This window comes from Cervus canadensis, chromosome 3 (genome assembly GCF_019320065.1).
Source record: "Cervus canadensis isolate Bull #8, Minnesota chromosome 3, ASM1932006v1, whole genome shotgun sequence".
Taxonomy (NCBI): Eukaryota; Metazoa; Chordata; class Mammalia; order Artiodactyla; family Cervidae; genus Cervus; species Cervus canadensis.
Genome location: NC_057388.1, coordinates 39,968,957 through 39,994,001, shown reverse-complemented (window position 1 = coordinate 39,994,001; position 25,045 = coordinate 39,968,957). Strand labels below are relative to the sequence as shown.

The following is a 25,045-nucleotide window of genomic DNA, read 5'->3' as shown; positions in this document are numbered from 1 at the left end:
ATAGGATATACATTGTTGTTGTTTTAGCCACTAAGATGTGCCTGACTCTTTTGTGACCCATGGACTGTAGCCCACCCAGCTCCCTGGTCCCTGGGACTTCCCAGGCAGAAATACTGGAGTGGGTTGCCATTTCCTTCTCCAGGGCATTTTCCTGACCCCGGGATCGAAGCCGCGTCTCTTGCTTGGTAGGCAGCCTCTTTACCACAGAGCCGTGAGGGAAGCCCATGATATATGTAGGCAATAAATAAATGAATAATAAATTTCAAAAACAAACCTAGACCATTTTAGGTGCATTTTAGCACACATGTAACAAAATTAACTCAAAACAGATTACAGACATAAGTATTTATATAACTTTTAGAAGAAAACAGGAGAAAATCTTAAAGATTTAGAACTAGCCAAAAATTCTTAGACTTGGCACAACTTATAGAAGGAAAACCTGATAACTGAACTTCAAAACATTAGAACTATTTGCTACTGTGAAAGACCCTATTAAGAATGTGAACAAAGTACAGGCTATGAAAATATTTGCAAACCAGGTATCTGTCAAACGATTAACTTCTAAAAGAATATAGAATTCACAACTCAACAATAGGGGCTTCCCTGGTGGTTCAGTGGTAAACAGTCCACCTGCCAACGCAGGAGACATGGGTTCTATCCCTGATCTGGGAAGATTCCACATGCACGCAACGAAGCCCATGTGCTACAACTATTGAGCTGGTGCTCTAGAGCCCAGGAACATGAGTACATGTGTGCAACTCCTGAAGCCTGCAAGTCCTAGAGCCTGTGCTCCACAACAAGAGAAGCCACCACAATGAGAAGTCCACGCACCACAACTGGAGAATACGTCTTACTCACCACAACCAGAGAAAAGCCCATGCAGCAAGGAAGACTGAACGCAGTCAAAAATAAATAAATAAACAAAAGATACATGCATATATGTAAAGTATATATATGTTTCACAGTAAACAAACAATTCAACTATAAAATGGGCAACTGATAGAGACATTTTACCAAAAAACTTGCAGATGGAAAATAAACATATGAAAAGATGTTCAAAATCATTAGCCATTACACAAATGCAAACTAATACCACATTGGAATAATTCTATGTACCTATCACAATGGCTAAAAGAAAACATAGTGAAAACACAAAATTGTGGTGAGGGTGTTGAAAAACTGGCTCACTTACAGAATTGGGGGCGGGATGTAAAATGGTACAGTCACCCTGGAAGATAATCAGGCAGTTTCTTTAAAAACCGAACATACAGCTACCATACAACTCAGTATTGTAATCCTGGGCACTTACCCCTGAGAAATAAGTCATGTTCACTCAAAAGCTGGCACATGATTGTTTACAGCAGTTTTATTTGTAACAGCCCCATGTTAAAAACAACCCTGATGTCTGTCTTTCAACAATGAATAGTTAAACTATGGTATATGCACACCATGCAAGTCTAATTAGCAGTGAAAAGGGACACGCCACTAATACTAAAGCATTCAACAGACTGGATCAATTGCAAGAGAACTATTCTGAGTGAAAAATGTCAGTCCTAAAAAGTTATATATTGAATGATTCTATTTATGTAACATTTTTGAAATGAGAAAATTATAGAAATGGAGAACACATTACTGGTTGCCAAAGGAGGTCATAAGTGGGAAGGAAATGTGGTGGCTGTAGAAGGGATCTTTGTGGCTAAGGAAATGTCTGTATCTTTACTCTGCCAATATTCACATTCTGATTGTGATATGTACTACTCTTGTAAGATGTTATCTTTACAAGAATACGGTCAATGGGATCTCTATATATTACGTCTTACAACTGCATGCGAATCTAGAATTCTCTCAAAATAAAAAGTTAATTGAAAACATTTTAATTGAATGGTATATTTAACAATCAGTATTATTTTCATTTATAGAATGTGTACCTCTTTAGCATGCTATTATTGATATACCTTAAAATGATATATCATGAGCATCAACACATAATGGGAAGGAAATCACAATGCTTCCCTGAGAAGAGAAAGGTTTATACCCCATATCTCATGCCCCAACTTTTAAGATTTATATATGGGAGAGAGCTCCCTAAAACATCTACCTCTGAAAGACAACAGGGCTTGTGTCCATGAAACCCATAAGGCTATTGTGAACTAAGAAAGAGTTCCTAATGAGCATTAAGAAAATGGAAATTATCCCTGAACTCATTTAAAGTGTTTATTTTATAGTGAGTCTCATGAAAACATCAATTTGATTCAAAGAAAACTTTAAGAAGAAAATGACTAATAGATATAATGGAATAATAAAAGCTCAATTAAATATTAAATAACATCCATAGAAGATTGTGGATTCAAAAGCAGGCAACTGTTTCAAGCAGAAAAAAGGAAAGAAAAAAGATTAAGTAGTAATGAAAAGATAATAGGCACAAGGATATAACAATAACTTGGACTGTTTTAAAAAACTCTCCTAAGCAAAAGGAATGTATTCAATTTCCAAAGGGATGAACTTGAATGGTCTGGTTATCTAGGACATTTTTCCATTATAACCTTACTTATGTTAATATACTCTATACTTTCCATCTCCCACTTGGTATCTCATCATGAGAATAAATACAGACATATATATTTTTTAAAAAGATCTGCCAATTCCATTTTCCAATTGCCTGTTCATTCTTTTCAACCTGAGTTCTAGATAACTGAGTTCAGTGTTTATTGGAAAAGAATTCTCAGTGGGCACCAATGACCTGAAAATTTAATACCCAAAGGTATTGACACTCATTTCATAAGACTGTTTTCCTTTGACATTTCTGACAGTGTTCACTCCTCTCTTTTTCCTACTGTTTCTACTTTTCTGTCTCACTTACTGGACTTTCTTCCTTCTGATTTTCAAGAGCAACAATAACAATATTTGTGAAGCACTATACATATTACACAGTTTTCACATATATTATTTCATTTATTTTTAAGGAGGCACAGGTAAGCAATTTACCTAGGACTATACTGAGTGGATGGGATGGTTGGATGGCATCACTGACTAAATGGATGTGAGTTTGGGTGGACTCCGGGAGTTGGTGATGGACAGGGAGGCCTAGCGTGCTGCAGTCCATGGGGTCGCAAAGAATCGGACACGACTGAGAACTAAAGTGAGTGATACTGAGTGGAGCAGACCCTGTTCCTCAACTCTTCTTCTTCCTGTTTTTCTGTCAATGTTAACTACCTTCCTTTGTAGTTTTTGGGATCACCTTTGTGAAGATGTCTTTAAACTATATTGATAATACAGGTATTTAATTTGTAGCAGAGATGATACAGATATGTTCCCAAGTCTTTTGCTGAAGTTGGAACTGCGGTTGTCAGTTATAACTGAGATGATCATAAACCATTTCCTAATAAAAATTGACACTTTATTTCATTGAGGTTTCAGTGTTAAATAAGTAGCTAAGAGACCTTATAACAATTACCATGTTTATGGAATACTACTTACTAAACTGATTGAGTGGTTTGAGTTAACTGATTCAATGGAAGGAAAGTGTTAACACTATTACAAATAGAATCGATGAGTAATAAACACACAAAGAAAAATCCTCAGTGTTTCCAAAAGTTATATAAATGTGAATGAAACATACACTTCATTTAATTTTCCTAAACTTCCTAGCTAATTACCCTTTAAATGGTTATTATACCTCAAAATTTCTTCTGATATTCTTTAAGTTTCATTTAAAATGGCTACAAAAATTTATCATAGCAAAGGTACCAACAGCTCACACAATTGATATATTTCAACATTTTCCTGACATTTTCATGGAGCTAACATGGCAGTAATAATCAGGTTCAACTATAGCATAAGTAGTGATTTCAGGGGTTATTCCACTGTACTTACTAAAATCTACATACACTTTTGAAAAGGGTTACAAATTTTGAACTTTCACAATACTCCATAGTCACTTTCTGTTTTACATATATATGCCTTACTATACCTTAATGTACTTGGCAGTAATGATGCTGCTGCTCATTGATGAGAGAAATATATATATATATATATATATATATATATATATACACACACACATAGATATGATTTATATATAAGAGGAAGAGAATGAAAAAGTTGGCTTAAAATTCAACATTCAGAAAACTAGGATCATGGCATCCAGTCCCATCACTTCATGCCAAATAGATAGGGAAACAATAGAAGCAGTGACAGACTTTATTTTTGGGGCTCCAAAATCACTGTAGATGGTGACTGCAGCCATAAAATTAAAAGACGCTTGCTCCTTGGAATAAAATCTATGACCAACCTAGACAGCATATCAAAAAGCAGAGACATTACTTTGCTGACAAAGTTCCATCTAGTCAAAGCTATGTTGTTTTTCCAGTAGTCATGTATGGATGTGAGAGTTGGACTATAAAAAAAGCTAAGTACCGAAGAATTGATACTTTTGAACTGTGGTGTTAGAGAAGATTCTTAGAGTCCCTTGGACTGCAAGGAGATCAAACTAGTCAATCCTAAATGAAATTAGTCCTGAATGTTCACTGGAAGGACTGATGCTGAAGTTGAAGCTCTGATACGTTGGCCACCTGATACGAAGAACTGACTCACTGGAAATGACCCTGATGCTGGGAAAGTTTTAAGCCAGGAGGAGAAGGGGATGACAGAGGATGAGATGCTTGGATGCCATCACCGACTGGGTGGACACTGAGCAAGCTCTGGAAGTTGGTGATGGACAGGGAAACCTGGCATGCTGCAGTCCATGGGGTTGCACAGAGTCAGACACGACTGAGCGACTGAACTGATGATTTATATATATACATAAATCATTTTCCTGTAGATCTGAAATGATCACATTGTAAATCAGCTATATTTCAATAAATATTAAAATAAAATTGTGGGCAGGCACAAACTGTGCTAGTGTCACAGACCTCTAATAAAACTAACCTTGCTTCCCATAAATAAATAATAAAAACTTTAACTCTGCATTGTTTGTGTTAGTGGCCTGATTTCTACATTTTTTAATAAATGAAAATGCTATGTTAGCATTTCCTCTAACTTATTCTTTCTAACAATTGTCAATAAACGCCTAAGAAAATAAGTGTATACAGGCAGCATCCAAAGAAAAGGAAAGTGCATTGCTTTAAGCTATGCTTAAAACTTGAGGCATTATTTACTTAGACTAATTTTTTATGATTTTAAGAATTTTACAGCCTCATAATGAAAAAATTTAAGAGAAATATGATCTCACCATGCTTCACTCTTTCATATTTTTCTAGGAATTTAATTTGCTATTTTGATACAAACTATACGCAAATTTCTGTGAAGTATTAAACCTTTTCATAAGCATAATTTTGATCACTGTACACTACTAATATATTCTACTTCATCTAATCATTTTCCTATTAGTATGCATTTCACTGTAGATTAAAATGTTTCAGCTTTTACAGTGCTGCAATAAACCAGGTCAAATTTTTGTCCATATTTGTGATTATTTCCTTAAATTCCAAAGTGAAATTACTGATTATAAACAGTTTTAAGGCTCTTGACAGATAGTATCAAACTCATTTTCAAAAGGCTGTATTAAAGCTTGTAAAATTCAAATATAATGTAAAAGCACTGCTTGGAGTGTGTCAAAAATAGCCATTTGGCTTTGTACTTATGTGGGATATTTACTCTTCAATAGCCAATGGCAACACCTAGAAATGGGAAAAATGTCACAGGCAGCAAAGCAGGGAAGTAGGTAGGTGAAGCAAAGGATGGAGAAACAATCCAAACACTATTAATATACAATACACTTTGCTTTGCTGTACATTATACACTGACGGTCTGGTTGGGAAGGGAGCCAGAAGTAGTCCGAGCCTTTTAGTTCTTTCATAACCTTTATGGACATCCAAATTAGGTGGGTTTGGAGTTTTAAGGATTATTTGAAAACTATGCTGCATGGCTTTATGGAGAGTATAAACTCTTGAAAACAAATGTAAAATCTGCTTTGAGAATTTAAACAGTCTTAGAACAATCATATCAACAAACTAATAGGAGAGGGGAATAAAATGAATCCCAATCTCTGGGGTTAAATATCAAGAGAATACATGGAAACCATTATACTTTATTTTACTAATTCATGTATTCATTCAATGATCTACTCCTTCAACCAAGATTAATTGAGCATCTATTAGATGTCAGGCACTGCTCTAAATAATGGGAACAAAATTATGAACCAGAAGGATGCTTTCATATCCTCTTAAAGCTTACAGTTTCACAAGAAAGACTGGCAATTCACCAGGCAGTTACAATAGAAGGTGATGGCAAGCTCAGGTGGATGGAGAAAACACAACAGGGTAAACCAACCCCATTATGGTGATTTAAGGAAGTATCTGCGATTAGCTTTCAAATGAAAACTAAAAGCTAGTTGACTGAACAGAGTGTGTTGAAGAATCAAAATAGTGAAACGCCTTGCCTAGGGTCACACATCTAATAAGAGTGTCATGCTAGGAGTGAGATCGTCAGACTCTTCACTGATAATAGTGATATTCCGCTAATATAGCCAATATGCCACTAATATCAGTTTCCTAACACCTCTGGACTGGCATTCTTTATGAATGTTCAGAATAATGAGAAACACCCCCTGCTGCTGCTAAGTTGCTTCAGTTGTGTCTGACTCTGTGCGACCCCATAGACAGCAACCCACCAGGCTCCCCCGTCCCTGGGATTCTCCAGGCAAGAACACTGGAGTGGGTTGCCATCTCCTTCTCCAATGCATAAAAGTGAAAAGTGAAAGTGAAGTCCCTCAGTAGTTTCTGACTCTTAGCGACCCCATGGTCTGCAGCCTACCAGGCTCCTTCGTCCATGGGATTTTCCAGGCAAGAGTACTGGAGTGGGGTGCCGTTGCCTTCTCCGAAACATCCCCTACACATGGGAAAAACTCTTACAGACCATAGAGATCATATTTTAAACCACAGCACATTTTAGAGACAAAGTTGGGTCTTTAAGACAAGTTTCAAAAAACAACAACAAATTGTGCTTTGAGGTTGTCTAAACTTTCAGTAAAAGACTTCTCAAATAGTAGTAAGTCTGTGAACATTCCAACCTATCATTGAAGGCTACAAGTGCTTGCTTAAATTAGTGGGGGTTCCAAATACATATTCAACTATTTCAAACAGCAGAGATATTACTTTACCAACAAAGGTCTGTCTAGTCAAAGCTATGGTTTTTCCAATAGTCATGTATGGATGTGAGAGTTGGACTATAAAGAAAGCTGAGCACCGAAGAATTGATGCTTTTGAACTGTGGTGTTGGAGAAGACTCTTGAGAGTCTCTTGGACTGCAAGATCAAACCAGTCAATCCTAAAGGAAATCAGTCCCAAATATTCATTGGAAGGACTGATGCTGAGTCTGAAACTCCAATAATTTGGCCACCTGATGAGAAGACTCATTTCTGACTCATTAGAAAAGGCCTTGATGCTGGGCAAGATTGAAGGCAGGGGGAGAAGGGGACAAGAGACGGTGAGATGGTGGGATGGCATCACCAATTGATGGACATGAGTTTGAGCAAGCTTCAGGAGTTGGTGATGGACAGGGAAGCTTGGTGTGCTGCAGTCCATGGGTCGCAAAGAGTCGGATATGACTGAGCAACTGAACTGAACTGATTTCAAATGGCACAGAATGGATGAAGAGAAAGCCAAGCTGAAAAGGACTATATTTTGAACTCCACAATATCACCACTTTCTAATAAATTTTAATGTTGATCAATTGATCCTGATGCCATTCAAAGGACACTGCAGGGAAAAACTAAATTACAGAGCTTTTTAAGTGGAAGATTATCAAGTCTAATTACCAATATTATCCTAGTGCATTAGATCAATTTGTTTTCTGTTATAATAACTTCTAAATTTCCTTATCACATTGACCCTCAAATTCCCATTTTCAGACAAACTACACAGCACTTTTCCTGTATATGATTTGCTTTTTCTACGGGCTTGCACAACAATATTTAATTATGCTTTTCTTTCTTTAAAAATAATCAATAACTTTGTTACTTTTATTCCTCCCCAAGAAGTTAGTGTCTCAGGGCAACAAGGAAAAAAGTTTTCAATGTAAAGTGTGTAAAACAATTGCAATCAACTCAATTTTCTATGGCAGGGGAATGCAGAGATAGCACATACGACTGAAATCCATGTATGTACCCCAAATTCCATTTCAAAAAGAAATTTAAACCTCTCATTTAACCAAAACTGTTATCTGCAGCAAAACTGGCTGATTTGAGTTTTGTCTTTTTTTGGAGCCAGTCAGTGGGTACATGACACAGAAGTGTCATTAAACTTGATAATCCATCCCCAAGGAAATGAAAGTTAACTATGATCATTTGGCACTGAATAAAAAATTCCACCAGAAGTATAAACCCAGCTAAAACCATCTGATGCTTGTTTTCAGATTCTAAATCCCTGTTCAGAGCCAGTATATAGAAAGTCATCGTATTTTCTTCGCCAAGTCTGTGATTATTTAAAACCAAGTCATGAAGTACACATTTAGAAGTACCTCCAGGAAATGTAAAAATTAAGATATCATGCTTTACCTCTATATTTCTATGTGATGACATTAATTGGGCAGCTAAATTGAAGCTGTGCATAAAAAGCAGCTTCTCTACTTATGAAAAGATTCCAAAAAGTGATTCATAATTCTAATTGTTTTTAAGTGCAGAGTGACTAAATTCAAACTGTTTTTCAGCTAAGTTTAAGACTGCATTCCAAAGAATTTCATGCTTCAGATTTAAGAAACTCTGACAATAAGATTTCTGACAATAAGATTTGGAAAATAAAATTTCAAATAAGAAATTAAGGCAATCAAGCAGGAGGGAGTTCCCTCTCACTCAAGAGAGACTTAACAACTTACACTCTTTTCATATCTTCAACTGATTGGAGGAGGGTCACCCACCTTAGGGAAGACAATCTGCTTTACTCAGCTTACCAATTCAAATGTTAAACTTATATACAAACACTGTCACAGAAACACCCAGAATAATGTTTGACTCAATATCTGGGCACCCCATGGCTTAGTCAAGTTGCCACAAAAAATCAACCATCACAGTCATTTTAAAATTCCTACTTTCATTTCTCACCAGAATTACATAAATATCCTTACCACTACTTCAAAAGCTCAGTGTTTAGCTCCTATTGGACATGAGGTGGTTAATACTATTCATAAGAGTACTCTAAATGAAGTGCAAATACAGTACATGGCAGACCCTAGGGAATGACCTGCTGATTCAAATTAAAATAGCCAATAACCATCATGTAAAACATTGCCAATACTGGGCAATGTTCTTTGCTCTACTGTGCACCTTTCATATATCAATGAAAATTCATAACTTAAAATTTAATAAGGAGACTGACTTTTTTGTGTAGTACCAATTCAACTGGAAATAAATGAAAAAATTCATCCAAACAATAAAGCAGTTTTATTATACGTGGTTGTGCAGTAGAATGTTTAGTTAATCAATCAGTTTGGTATCAAGTAGACTAATCCTAAATCAGAAGAGAACAGATCTTTTCTAGTTGGAAGGGATTTCAAATAATCAATAGCGAAAGCAAATATTTATAGCATGTTTATTACCTGTGAGGTGCTAAGTGTTATACCCCAGATTTCCCCAAATTAATATGCAAAAATAATATTATGAATTTGATAGCTAAAATCGTAGTAAATACATGTATTTTATACTTTTAATACTTTGTCTTCCTCATCATTTTTTAAAAATCAATGTGAATCATAAATCCTCTTGCTTCACCTTTGCAATTTATGATCCTAGGATGATGAAGACAGGTTAGAAATAATAGTAATAAGAAGGCTGAGAGGTGTGTTTATCTTTGCTTTTCTACACTAATTATAGTACTAGAAACACATAGTTCTTGTTATTTGTCAGGCTTTAAGTACTTTGCACATACTAACTCTTTATCTATACAACAAACTTAAAAGGGAGGCTTTGCTATTATTCTAGCACACAAATGAAGCAACGGTGGCACAGAGAGTTGAATAAGTTGTCTGAGGTCACACAGCTAGAAAGCAATAGAAGAATGACTTCTACCCTGCAGCCTGGCTCCAGGCTCATGCTATTAATTGTGGTGACCCATAGCACAGTAGCTCAGCCTGCACAGTGACTTGGTGAACTGGGAATGAGTGTGTACTGAGAAAAAGCCAACATCACACAAAAACAAGCAAACTTAATTCCTGTAAAAAAAAAAAAATGAAATTAAGTTTGAGCTGGTAAAATGAATTCATTCTTTCTATGATACCAAATTTTGAGGACTTTATTTTTGTTTGCTTCATACATACAAAAACTTATGAATCTTGCAGTAGTGATTGCCTTTTATGACTACACCTTTAGAAAGCCTTTTGATCTATGTATATAATCAGATCATTGCAATAACTCTGGGAAGCACTTCTCTCATTTTCTAGATGAGAAAACATGCTAGGGAAGTTAAGAAACTGGATAAAATGGAAGTTCAGATCTTTCTGTTCTTGAAACAGCTATGATTCCTTCTATCTACCACCTCATCAATGACAATTTACCACTGGGTTACATCATACTCAGAATTTTATATTCAACATCCTGAAAATATAAACACATTTCCTTAACTAAGTTATTAAATATACAAATAGAACTACAAACTGACAACATCATGAAAGAGATTATGCTGAACCATTTGATGCTAAAAGCCAAGGGAACACATTTTTTCAAAAAGATTATAAACAGTTATTAGAGTTTGTCTAGTATAGTTATCAGCAACAGTTAAAACTGCTTCAAAATTGGGAAATGAGTATGACAAGGCTGTATAGTGTCACCTTGTTTAATTAGCCTATATGCAGAGTACATCATGCAAAATGCTGGACTGGATAAATCACAAGCTAAAGTCAAGATAGCTGGAAGAAATATCAAAAGCCTCAGATATGCAGATGATACCAACCTAATGGCAGTAAGTGAGCTAAAGAGCCTCTTGATGAGGGCGAAAGAGGAGAGTGAAAAGCTGGCTTAAAACTCAACATTCAAAAAGCTAAGATAATGGCATCCCATACCAACACTTCATGGCAAATAGAGGGGGAAAACATGGAAGCAGTGACAGATTTTACTTTCTTGGGCTCCAAAATCACTGCAGATGGTGACTACAGCCATGAAATTAAAGGCACTTGCTCCTTGGAAGGAAAGCTATGGCCACCTAAACAGCACATTTAAAAAGCAGAGGCATCACTTTGCTGACAAAGGTCTGTATGGTCAAAGCTGTATTTTTTCCAGTAATCATGTATGGATGTGACAGTTGGACCATAAAAAAGGCTGTGTCAAAGAACTGATGCTTTTGAACTGTGGTACTGAAGCAGACTCTTGAGAGTCCCTTGAACTGCAAGGATATCAAACCAGTCAATTCTAAAGGAAATCAACCCTGAATATTTATTGGAAGGACTCATGCTGAAGCTGAACCTCCAATACTTTGGCTACCTGATACAAAGATCTGAAAAGAGTCTTTTTTACTGGAAAATATCCTGAAGCTGGGAAAGACTGAGGGCAAAAGAAGAAGCTGGTAACAGAAGATGAGATGGTTGGATGGCTCATGTTCATGGATGACTCAAATGACATGAATTTGAGCAAATTCTGGGAGACAGTGAAGGATGGGGAAGACTGGCATGCTGAAGTCTATGGGGTCACAAAGAGCTGGACATGACTTAGTGACTGAACAACAGTATAATCATTATAAATTTAAGGCTGAAGGAATTGAAATGGCCTATTATGAATCATATTTCAAATATATATATATGAAAAACTTGGAAGGAAAAAGTAAATAATTTGGCATGTCCCTGAAATACAAATGGCTCCTAAGAAAAGAAAGCAATCATGTTAAAATTTTGAATGAAGGGGAAAAAAATGGACAATGCCTGCTCTTTTACATCACATTACACTGACAGATCCTTATCTTTATCTCTTGTGTTTATTTTCAGCAGTACCCAAATCTGAATCAAAATGTACCAAGGATTAGATGGCTGTTTGTAAATACAAACGTCTTAGTAGTTAAATTCTGTCTTGCCGGAGATTACCTGAATGAAGCAAAGACACATCCATTATTTTTGTAGTCAGTTTCCTCAAGCAAAATTTATCAAATTGATTCAATTTCCAGACCATGTAAAGAGCTAGTGGTATTTTCATGCCCATGCAAAAGTTAGAGCTCTGGGGGTTTACTTGACGATATGTAATTTTCTATTCAGTGAAAAAGGAATAAGAAAGTAAGAAAGTGAGTGACTGATAGACAGCAAGTTCAAGCTACTGCAGGCAGGCAGAAGGGAGGAAAAATAAATTAAAGAGAAAGAGAAGTTATGGGCCTAAACTGTTATAGATGCTTATTCCATCAAGATGTAGAATTTAAAAGCATCAACAAGAAAGAGTAAGCTTTGCTTCAATGTTATATACACAAACACACACACACATACCCATGTATATATGTATAGGCATATGTGTATATACATGACATTAATATGTTCAATGGACATGAACTTGGGCAAACTCTGGGAGATGGTGAGGGCCAGGGAAGCCTGGCATGCTGCAGTTCATTGTGGAGAGTGGCTGTGGAGAGTCAAACATAACTTGGCAACTGAACAATAACAACAAAAATACATGAAATTGAATCTGAATCTTATCTAAGAATTCCTACATTGCCTCATTCCAGATGAGGTAATATGTGTGAAATCCATTTATAAATTGTAAGGCATTAGACATACATGACATGCAATAAATCATGACCTCAGTATGTTAAAAACAACTCTGTGTTTACAACCATCTTCATTCTTGTTTTCCAAAAGGAAATGAAGTTTAATTAGAAGTGTAGAATATGTCAATGTTGTACCTGAGGACAGAACTATAGGATTAATCCAAAAAATCAACTAGTATTATATACAAATTGGCTGAGTTCCTTCTTAAAACTATAAACAGTATTAAAGATCACATTTGTTCCTTATGAATCAAGACTATGGTGTATTTCAGAACACCAGTTAGAAGTTCTAAGGATATTGTTTTCACTAATTCTAAGTCACTAGTGACCTGCAAGCTATGAACAAGGTCAATGTCAATATCAATGCCACATATTCAGTAATAAGAAGTATATACAATTGAATAAAAAACTAGAAAAGAAAAGTAATATTCTCACAAAATCCCATTATAAAAAATGAGGTAATTTCTCTTTCAAATGATTGTATGGTCCCGAAAGTTATAACGCCATTATAGAAACACATTTAAACAAACATAAAACAAAATGAATTCATAATATGCTGCTTCTGCTATGGCAGGATGATACAAAAGGAGGATAAGAGGGGAAAAAAGTCCTAATGCTGAAGGCTTGGACAAATAAGAATGTTTAGATTTTCACACTACTTTTTGTTGGTGATTCAGGCCTTTCCCAAGCCTGGCACACTGCAGTGATGGGGTTACGAAGACTTAAACATGGCTTAGCGGCTGAACAATAACAACAGCTCATATTTTTGAGTGCTAGTTATTCTGTATTACTCCAGGAATTATTCTTTTTATTTTGAAGAACTATTGCATTGGAAAAGCCAACTTACAAAATTAATTATTCTCTAAGACCATCTTTTATTTTTTAAAGTGTGTATATGTGTATTCATTATTGCTAAATGCTTAAAAAGCAAGATATAAAAGAAAAACCACAGAGATTGTTTCATCCCAATCTAGTGTCACAATTTAGTTTAGCACACAGAAAGTATTTACTGATACATTTTTAAAAAACAGGTGTTTTTGGTTTTTCATAAGGCAGATATATATTATCCTTAATCATTCCTAGTATCCTTAGAGAAATATGATTTTGTGAAAAACATGGGTATTACACGGATACTAGAGTCAATGTGTTTTAATGCTGTGTTAGTCTTTTTAGGATAATAACAACCATCCTCATAATGAATATGTATTTCATAGTTGCCAAACATATTTAGGCATTTTTTACTAAAGAAAACAGTTTCTTGCTTCAAAATTATATATTCCATGTAGTACTCAAAGTAGAAGACCAAAAGGAGTAATGGACTTTTATTTTAGATGCTTTAAAATAATTTGCTCAGATTAGAGGTTACAAAATTCAGTTTAGAGAAATTTTCTCAATGTTTTCTTTAGCTTCCCATTACTGTTTCACTTCTTCATTCTTCTCTCACATTTTCATCCTTTCTTTAAAAGTAGCATATCAATAGAAAAATACAGGGTTAGTTAGCTCCAGGGAGATATTTTCTCCTTCCCTGTCCCTCCCCATTATTAAAAGCTTGCTTTGATGATCAGTTCCATCGCTCAGTCGTGTCTGGCTCTTTGTGACCCCATGGACTGCAGCACGCCAGGCTTCCCTGTCCATCACCAACTCCCGGAGCTAGCCCAAACTCATGTCCATCCAGTCAGTGATGCCATGCAACCATCTCATCCTTTGTGGTCCCCTTCTCCTCCTGCTTTCACTCTTTCCTAGCATCGGGGTCTTTTCCAATGAGTCAGTTCTTCGCGTCAAGGTGGCCAAAGTTTTGGAGTTTCAGTTTCAGCATCAATCCTTCCAATGTACATTCAGGACTGATTTCCTTTAGGATTGACTGGTTTGATCTCCTTGCAGTCCAAGGGACTGTCTCTCAAGAGTTTTCTCCAACACCACAGTTCAAAAGCATCAATTCTTTGGCACTCAAAGCTGTAAATAAACCATAAATGTGGTAAAGTAATAACTACTAAAGTTGTACCATTTTGTTATCTTTGTGTGCTATCATTTATCAGCTGATCTGGCTCTATTATGTCTCTTCACACATGTGTTTATGCCATACTTCCTCTTCAATTTTCATTTTATACTGGAGTACAATGTTCTGTTGATTTCGGGTGTATAGCAAAATGAATCAGTTATACACATGTATCCATTATTTTTCAGATTTTTTTCCCATATAGGCTACTATAGAATATTGAGGCAAGTTCCCTGTGCTAGACAGTATATGCTTATTGATTATCTGTTTTATATATAGTAGTGTGTATGTTAATCCCAAACTCCTAATTCATCCATCCCCTGCCTTTTCCCCTTGGTAACCATGAGATTATTGTTGAAGTCTGTGAATCTGTTTCTCTTTTATAAATAAGTTTACTGGTTTGTTTGTTTGCTTTTTTTTTTTTTTTAGATTCTACACATAAGTGATACGATTATTTGTATTTCTCTGGCTGGCTTACTCTTCATAGTATTATAATCTCTGGATTCATCTATGTTGTTGCAAATAGCAGTATACCATTCTTTTTATGGCTGAGTAATATTCCATTGTATATACATACCGCCTCTTCTTTATCTATTCCTCTGCTGATGGAAATTTAGGTTGTTTCCATGTCTTAGCTATTGTAAATAATGCTGCAATGAACATTACAGTGCCTATATCTTTTCTGACTATGGTTTTCACTGGACATATGCCTAGGAGTGGGATTGCAGGATCATACGGTAGCTTTATTTTTATTTTGTTAAGAAATCTCAATACTATTCTCCACAGTGGCTGTTCCAGTTTACAGTCACTCCAACTGTGTAGGAGGATTCACTTTTCTCCACATCATCTCCAGCATTTATTGTTTATAGATTTTTTAATGATGGCAATTCTGAGGAGTATGAAGTGATACCTCATTGCAGTTTTGATTTTCATTTCTCTATTGATCAGTGATGTTGAACATCTTTTCATGTGTTTATTGGCCATCTGCAAATCTTCTTTGGAGAAATGTCTGTTAAGATCTTCTGCCAATTTTTGATTGGGTTGTTTGTGTTTTGACATAGAAGTGCTTGAGCTGTTCATATATTTTGGAGATTAATTCCTGTAGGTCACTTCATTTGCAAGTATTTACTCCCATTCTGTGGGTTGTCTTTTCATTTTGTTTATGGTTTCCTTTGCTGTGTAAAAATGTTTGTATAATTAGGTCCCACTTGCTTATTTTCATTTTTATTTTCATTACTCTAATAAGTGGGTCAAAAAAGATCTTGTGCAATTTAAGTCAGAGAGTGTTCTGCCTATTTTCCTCTAAGAATTTTAGTGTTCAGTCTTACATTTAGCTCTTTGATCCATTTTGAGTTTGTTTTTGTGCATGGTGTTAGAGAATGTTCTAATTTTATTGTTTCACATGTAGTTGTCCAGTTTTCCAATGCTGGGCTGGATGAAGCACAAGCAGGAATCACGATTGCTGGGAAAAATATCAATAACCTCAGATATGCAGATGACACCACCCTTTTGGCAGAAAGTAAAGAACTAAAGAGCCTCTTGATGAATGTGAAAGAGGAGAGTGAAAAAGTTGGCTTAAATCTCAACATTCAAAAAACTAAGATCATGACATTGGTTCCATCACTTCATGGCAAAGAGATGGGTAAACAGTGGAAACAGTGACAGACTTTATTTTTGGAGGTTCCATAATCACTGCAGATGGTGACTGCAGCCATGAAGGAAAGTTATGACCAACCTAGACAGCATATTAAAAAGCAAAGACATTACTTTGCTGACAAAGGTCTGTCTGGTCAAGGCTATGGTTTTTCCAGTAGTCACATATGGATGTGAGAGTTGGATTATAAAGAAAGCTGAGGGCCAAAAAAATGATGCTTTTGAAATGTGGTGTTAGAGAAGACTCTTGAGAGCCCCTTGCACTGCAAGGAGATCCAACTAGTCCATCCTAAAGAGATCAATCCTGAAGGTTCATTGGAAGGACTAATGCTGAAGCTGAAACTCCAATACTTTGGCCACCTGATGCGAACAGCTGACTCATTTGAAAAGACCCTGATGCTGGGAAAGGTTGAAGGCAGGAGGAGAAGGGGACGACAGAGGATGAGATTGTTGGATGGCATCAATGACTCAATGGACATGAGTTTGGGTGGACTCCAGGAGTTGGTGATGGACAGGGAGGCCTCTCATGCTGCTGTCCATGGGGTCGCAAAGAGTAGAACATGACTGAGTGACTGAACTGAACTATCCAGTTTTCCCGATAGTACTCACTGAATGCCTTTTCTTTGTTGTATATTTTTCCCTACTTTTTCCTAGATTAATAGACCATAGGTGCATGAATTTATTTCTGGCCTTCCTATCCTGTTTTATCATATTTCTGCATTTCTGTTTTTGTGCCAGTACCATAGAGTTTTGATGACTATAGCTTTATAGTGTAGTCTGAAGTCAGGGAGCATGATTCTCCCAGCTCCATTTTTCTTTCTCAGGATTTGACATTTTTTGTGTTTTCATACAAATTAAAAGGAAAAATATGTTCTAGTTCTATGAAAAATGCCATTGGTAATTTCACAGGGATTGCACTAAATCTGTAGATTGTTTTGGGCAGTACAGTCATTTTGATGATATTGGTTCTTCCAACCCAAGAACATGGTATATCATTCCATCTGTGTCTGTCATCTTTGATTTCTTTCATCAGCATCTCATAGTTTTCAGAGTATAGGTCTTTTGCCTCCTTATGTATGTCTATTCCTAGTATGTTACTCTTTTTGATTATGCCATATTTTCATATATAAGCTTTATATATACATAGCATAAATGTATGAACAGTTATCTATTTGTCTCTATTTTATAATACCATAGGTCACATTTATGGAAGCTTTATATATACATAGCATAAATGTATGAATGGTTATCTATTTGTCTCTATTTTATAATACAGTAAGTTACATTTATAGCATTTTAACATGGCATATAGCAAAGTGGCTTTTTTTTTTTCACAATTATAATGTTTATTTAGCAAAATAAACTTAAAGAAAGTTTTCTATTAAAAAAACATGAGAATTACATTCAAATTTTAGTTTCCCCATCTTCTTTGGTATTCAAATCAACAGTCAAATATAAAATATTTTATTTTGAAGTTAGTCATTGGATCTGTAACAGTTTTCCATAGAAGGAAAATACGAAATTAAGTTACCTGTAATTGTTTTACTTATTGAACAACCAATGGATGTGTAAAAGCAGTCAATTATGTGTATGCAGAAACCAACATCATCAAGGAAATGTTCATTCACTAATATATGTTTTCTGCTGGAGCTATATCTCAAGTGTTTAACAACCTTCTGCCATCATTTTACCATGTTATCTGAACAGTCACCCAATATGCAGACACTGTTATTCACATGAATTTTTCTCCAAGGAAGTTGACACCATCATAACCAGGACTTACCGACATTTATTTTCAACATGATCACAACATTAAAAAACTCTGTATTTTTCAAAATTGTGTGCCTCAGTCTTTCCATAAAATAGTATCTGGAGAGTGCTAATAGCATTAAATTAATATTAATAAAATCCAATTCTATCTAAGTCTCTTTCTCTTAAGAAGAAACAGTACTTAAAACCAGACTTTTTGTTCTTTTAAGAGTAGTATTATATGGATTCCTAAATCAGCCAAGCCAAACATTTCCAGAAACACCGTGTGACAACCAAGCTACCCTTATTCCTAATTCTTTGCCTCGATGCATACTGAGTTCTCCATGTCCCTGATTTCTTGTGTGGAAGTACTTTCCCCTTAATTTGTTAAAAAGAATCTGAAAAAAAAAATCCAGTAATAAACTAGGGTAACGAATTTTTCTTTTCTTTTTTTTTTGCATAGACTTGTGACCACAAAACAATCAAGCCACTTAGAGTTTCGATACTAACACTGTGATTGGGAACAAGAAGAATACAACCATAATAAAATACAGCTATCTATTAGAAGGACTGCATAGAGACATCTTTGGCCATGAAGACTCTGGGCCCTCTGGAAATAAGTCAGTTGCATTGCCAACATGGCAAAGAAAATAGCAATGTTGAGGATCAGAAACAGCCTGGTGTACGAGGCGGACAGCGCCGGGGCTCTGCTGTGAGTCGTCGTCACCATCCGAGCCTGGCCAAACTGGCCATTCATCACATCGCCATTTCTGTGTTTCTCGTATGTTATGTCTGCAAAATCTAAAAGGTCTTTCATTTCTTCATCTTCATCTACGGGCAGTTCTTTCTGGGCTAAGATCTGAGCTTTCTGTCAAACCTTTCTTTCATTGACTTCAATCTGTGCAAAAATATCAGGGACGGCATCCACAAATTTATAGCGCTTGCCTCCCCTTCGGTTCTTCTTGGACTTGCTCTGTTGCTGCTGCTGCTGCTGCTATATGGCAAAAATCCTGTCGATGGCCTCCTCGGTCTGTCTCTTATCTGAAAATCTCAGCAGGCGCTCGGCAGTCTTCCTAAAGCTGGCTGTGTTCCGGACGCGGGACAGGATCTGCTTCTCTAGCAGCTGGAACACGGGCTTAAAATGCTGCAGGTTCTGTTCCACCAGAGCAGCGTAGTCCTTCACCTCTGGGACAACGCTGCTCCTGATGGCTGAACTCCGGTCAAACAGAATTTTCTGCCAGTCAGCGATGACCTGAGCAAAGGCAGACTGCCCTGAGGTCTCTCCTGTCCACAGGTAAGTGGCGTAGGCATGCTCGCTGGTGGCTACGAACACATCCAGTTGCTGAGCATCTCCGTGGATGCTGAAGCTCTGAACATCGACGGATGGCCCTATGAAGAGGTAAGCTGCCCTGGTGACGGGACTTCGGAGGTGCGTGGTAACATTCACGTAGTTCGTCCCGTTGTAGGGATAGCCGCAAGGATATGTCACTGAAGCAAAGGTTCCTTTCTCACTGTAGCCAGTATCATCCATCCAGTACATTTTATAGAGGCCATCTCGCTGCCTGATGAGAGCCCCATGGACCCCGTCTACCACCGTCTCCTCGAAAGGAAAATCCACATTGTGGAAGAAGCTTGCTGCCCTCTCCAATGGGCTGTCCTCTCCCAGGTGTATCTGATCCACAAGGAGGAGAAGCTGCGGGTGCAGGAGGATCAGATTTCTCTGAACATTCCTCAGGTGAAGCTGAGGGTTGTAAGCGCCCACACCCTCTCCTCGGATGAAAACCACCCCATTTTTCTCCGCTGCGGGCAACCACTCTCCCCTGACAGCTAGCTGCCGGGTCGTGCTTATATTTAGACCATTTTGATGAGCAGTCTTCTGTGACCTGGCCCTCCCAGGGAGAAAAGCAGCTCTTGGAGGCAGCTGGGGAAAACATCAAAACATTGTTGAAGAAGGTGTACTTCGGCCCGTACAGAGCCTCGGTAATGAAAGGCACACCGTTGGGAGCAAAGGTAAATGAGTTTTGATCAGGATGTTCATGTCCTGCGTTAAAATTCCTCCAGCCTTTGATCCAGTCTTTGTATTTGTTCCTGTGGACAATGTCATATATTGCACGTCCCCCAAGTTTTCCTGACTTGAAGGAAAGGAAAGATCTATTGATTTCTGCAGGCAGCGCACTTCCGTAAGTCACAACGCCCCAGTCTTCAAAATAATGCAATGTCGGGGTGCCGAAATCTGGAGGGGGAACAGATTTCAAGCTGGCATCATACCAGAGAAATTCCGTGTGAAGAGTACACCAGCGTTGCCCTTTGGACGGCGTCCCCGGACCTTCCACCACACGGTTCCTTCTGATTTGGTCAGCCAACCAGTTGCCACTGCCGTCACGCATGACAAATTTATCCAGGAACACTAATTGGCTTTCTGGACCATAAAACCAGTTGTAATTTGAGTCTGCAATAGCCACAGTTCTTTGAAACCCTGGCAGAATGGTTCTATACATAAATGCAAAGTGTTGTTTAAGCCATGGGTGGCCAAAGTGGTTGATGTCAAAGTGCCTTTGAACAAGAAACATATACTGGAAGAGTGATCTAGTGGTGTAGCTGCCATATGCAACTCCTTCATAGAGGGAGCCATCTGTCACCTCTCGGAGCAAGACCAGAGACTTCTCCATGATGGTCAGAACTTGTTTGGTCCATAAGTAAGCTTCCTGAAGGTACCCTTGATTCATCAGAACCAGGCTTCCTGTGAGCAAGGCCATGCAGTTGGTGGGCTGATGATTGTGCAGGTATTGAAATCCCCATCCTCTCCTGTAGGAAGTCTCATACATATACCCCGAGGCATTGGCAATCACTTCAAGAAACTTCTCCTGCTGTGTCTTGCTCAGGTAGTTGTACAAGAAGTCATAGGCAGTGGCAAAACCAACCAGGGAGTGAGCAAGTGGGACTTCATCCCAAGGAGCATCTTTCACCAACTAGGCTGAGCTGCCATCCTCTCCATGTAGTCTTTGGCCATATCTCGGGCTTCCATGTTCTCAGGATACAGCACGCAGAACATGGCTAAGGCGCCCAGTTTGTTGCCGTAAATCTCATTCCAGCGGGCGCTGTACTCCTTGGAATCCCAAGGAGGGAGGTACTCCAAGGGGCTGGACAGCATGGTGTTCACGGCCTCAGTGAGCCGGGCGGCAATGTGCTCGTGGGAGCTGGCGGCCCTCAGCTGGAGCTTGGCCACCTCGGCCCTGGAGAAGTACAGAATCGGGTGGCTGTCGTAGTTGGCGTTGGTGAAGGGGATCATGACTTCTGGATTCTCGTCGGTGACGCAGGCTGACACAAAGCAAAACAAACATATGAAAAACACACTGGGGGCCCCCCGTGTGTGAGTCCTCATCGTGGCATCAGATCTCCAAATCTCCAAGGCAGCCAAACCATCTTCGAAAGATCCGCTCCCCGCCGCGGTTTCGTCCTCTCGGGCGTCGCCTCTCCAGCTTGGGCCCAGGCTCCGGAACCCCTTGCCGGCCCCCTTCTCTCCAAGGCGCCCGGGCCCCCGGCGCCCTCGGAGCCGAACCCTCAGCGCGCCAGCCGCGCCATGGGTGCGGGTGGGCGCCGCGCCACAGGGATGCGCCGCTGCAGCCTCAGGCGGCGCTACTGCGAGCCCGCAAAGTGGCTTTTAAAATACTTTCTTAATTTTAAAGAATGATTTTAAAAATTAAAGCACTGTTTAGTAAGTACAGTGTTTGATAAAAATTAATTTAAACCAGCTGGGTATATAGTTATGTGGAGTTTGGCTTGTTTCATCAACTATTTACTATGTCTAAGACACCGCATGAAATAATTTGCATTTGATGCTTACCATAAAAATTTGCATTTGATGCTTACCACTTGCAACTACACCTGTCTTTTTTTTGTTTGTTTTGAGATAGGAAATATGTCCATTGGAGTTATTATGGATTTACTGGGGATCCTTCTCTTAGAAAATGAGAACATTTTGGCATTTATGACATCATCTTCTTCAATCCTATGATTTTACAAATGAGAAGTATGGTATCCAGAGATGTTATGAGTTGCTTAAAATTAACACTGTGTGTTGTCCCTCACAGTCAAAAAGATGAACTAGGACTCTGTTTGATACAGAATTTGGGAACCAGGGGTATGTTAGGAAGAAGGGCTGATCTACTACATCATGTCACAAACATCAAAGACAGAGCCAGAGTCTTGCTCACTAGCACACCTGGGAAGGATGTGGATCTTCCAAAAAAGGGAAAGAATGAGGCATCATATTCAAGTACAGGTATTGGAAAACTGGAACCCAACTAATAGAGGAGACAGCACAGACCATGTTTTTGCTTATGATACCACTCATGCATGAAAAGCTTCCTTATTGTTTAACTAATCAACATTTTGCCCAGTCTGCACTCAAAGTAATCTCTCCCTTTTTTTTCCCCAGAGTTTTACTTATTTGTGTCATGCATTTATAGGGAGACTATACTCATTTTTTAAATGATGAGGTATGCCCAAGATGGCCTTGGTTAATACCTTCTGTCCTCGTGTATAATTATTAATACAGTGCCCTCCTTTTCTAAAACACCATTGGGGTGGATAGTAAATTACATGGTTGCTCAATTCACATAGCATTTATTTTTTATTGCCTTTCCCTTTTGGCAGTTTCTTCAGATGTCTATACCTAATAATGATCATGTAGTTTATAAATTCCATGAAGAGAGGGATATGAGCATCAGGATTAGGTTAGGTAAGTTAGGGCTATGCTCATTTAAGATGTTATTTCATATATGTGTGTGTGTATATATATATACACACATTAATATATGCATACATACATACCTACCTAAGGTAATCAGTATCTTTCTCAGTACCTAGACCATGATAGTATGTGCATGTGTACTAAGTCGCTTCAGTCATGTCCAACTCTTTGCGACTCCAAGTACTGTAGCCCGCCAGTCTCCTCTGTCCATGATATTCTTTAGGCAAGAACACTGGAGTGGGTTGCCATGCCCTCCTCCAGATCTTCCCAATCCAGGGATTGAACCTGCATCTCTTAAGTCTCCTGCACTGGCAGGAAGATTCTTTACCACTAACACTGCCTGGAGTGGAAGCTTAAGTTTTTTTTCTGTTGATGTGAGTGATATGATGCCAAAGTGCTCATCAATATAAAGTCCTACTCAATTACAGGACATTTAAATAATCATAATTTTTACATGAACTAACTGCATGGATTTTAATCATGTTACCAAAATGACTATAGGAATAAAAACTGAAATGGCTGTAACATTTGAGCTATCACCTTACAATATTTATGGACTCTGTCATCCCCAAATATAGAGAATATTGTAAGAAATAAAAGGAGGAGATTTTATTTCACTTTTAAAATGATCCCTATCCTTCCCATAAAAATAAATACTCTAAGAGAGCAACCTCTATAAACTAATGACATAACTGCTAGGTTTTCAAGCTAAAGCAATTTACATAAAAAAAATAAAACAACTCCATTTCATGCATATATTTCAGCTTAACTACTAAAAAAAGGCGTGGTTAGACTAATAATGAGGAATAAAATGCATCTACATTACCCTTACCTCACCCTCACTCACGGAATTCTACGAAATGTTACTCTTCAAATTTAAGTTCAGATGTCACTTCCATTGCGCCTCCTTCCCTCGACTTTTTACTTCTCTCCCCACATCCCTCCCTCCCAGGAGTCATATACTCTACTTTTGTATTCTTACAGACCCTTCTACATATTGATATTATAACACTCACCATATTTTACTGTAACTGTTTACATACCAATCTGCCCCACGAAACTGATTTCCGAGGAGTCAGAAACCAAATATTTTTCATCTGTCAATTCCCAGTATCTAGCTCAAAGCCTGTTACATACCCTCCTTCTAGTAAATATTTGTTAGACAAATGAATCAATGATTCAATCATTTAAAAAAGGGTTACAACTGCATGTTAAGTAAATACTCTATATAGAAGAAGCAACAATCTTAAATGAGTACAGCAGTAGCCCAAAAGTGATATATACACTATTGGCACAATTTGTATTAAAGAGAGATCCTTTCAAAGACACAACCTGTCCATAATCACAGAGTCACTACACTGAAGTAAAGCACAAATGATTTCGAAAGAGAAAATGCTATCCTTCGATTTAAACTTGCAAAAGACAGATGGGAGTACATGCAGCAGTTTGAAGCAATGCAATGGAATCATTAAAACCTTAGGAAGCAAGACCAATGAAGGGAAACTGTGTTCAGAGATAAAGTGCTTTCATTTTAATGAATCCATAAGAAAACCAGACCCTGGTCAGTTCTCTCTACATGTTGCTGATCCCAGAAGCAATCAACCAAGCAAGCAACTCTACAAAGCCGGTATGGGCAGTTTAGCTAAACCAGTGAAAAAAATCAGTCAAATTGGTAACTGGACATTAAGAAAATCAGATAGAAAGCAAAGAGTGCGACTGAGGTTTTCCTTTCATCTATCTTTCTATTCTACACAAATAAAAACATAAAACAAAAATAACTGGAGATGTGTATTTGATTGTTTGTTTCGAGTCATAAGTTATTACAGACTTCTTTGGATGACTGCTCCACACAACCTGAAAAAATAATGAGGTGCTTACAGTTCCCCCAGAGTCTGCAGATGGACAGAAATAGCCTACGAGCCATTAACATGGATTTATGTTTATGCACATAATCTTTAATATATACACAATCTTCTACAATATTATTTGTGTACATATAGCATGTACTGCAATGGAGTATAATGAGTTATCATTATATTCTTTTTCCACTAATTGAACACTAAGATTCTTTAGGCGATGAACAAAATAAATGTGGCACCCTCGAGAGAAACATGGACTCTCTTAGGTCAGGGGCTTGTAAAAGTGGGAGGTGGGTGTGATTAA

The 25,045-nt window shown here is 37.7% G+C and overlaps 2 protein-coding genes across 2 annotated transcripts in view; both read right to left on the bottom strand.

Moving 5' to 3' along the window:
• MAGI2 (membrane associated guanylate kinase, WW and PDZ domain containing 2) overlaps window positions 1-25,045 on the bottom strand; it is a 1,406,679-nt gene that overhangs the window by 621,574 nt on the left and 760,060 nt on the right.
• Window positions 17,702-21,769, bottom strand: LOC122438259 (dermatan-sulfate epimerase-like). Its single transcript, XM_043462936.1, is given in 3 exon segments — window positions 17,702-19,933; window positions 19,935-21,094; window positions 21,097-21,769. Coding segments are annotated over 3 exon segments (2,874 nt in total). The 5' UTR covers window positions 21,512-21,769; the 3' UTR covers window positions 17,702-18,634.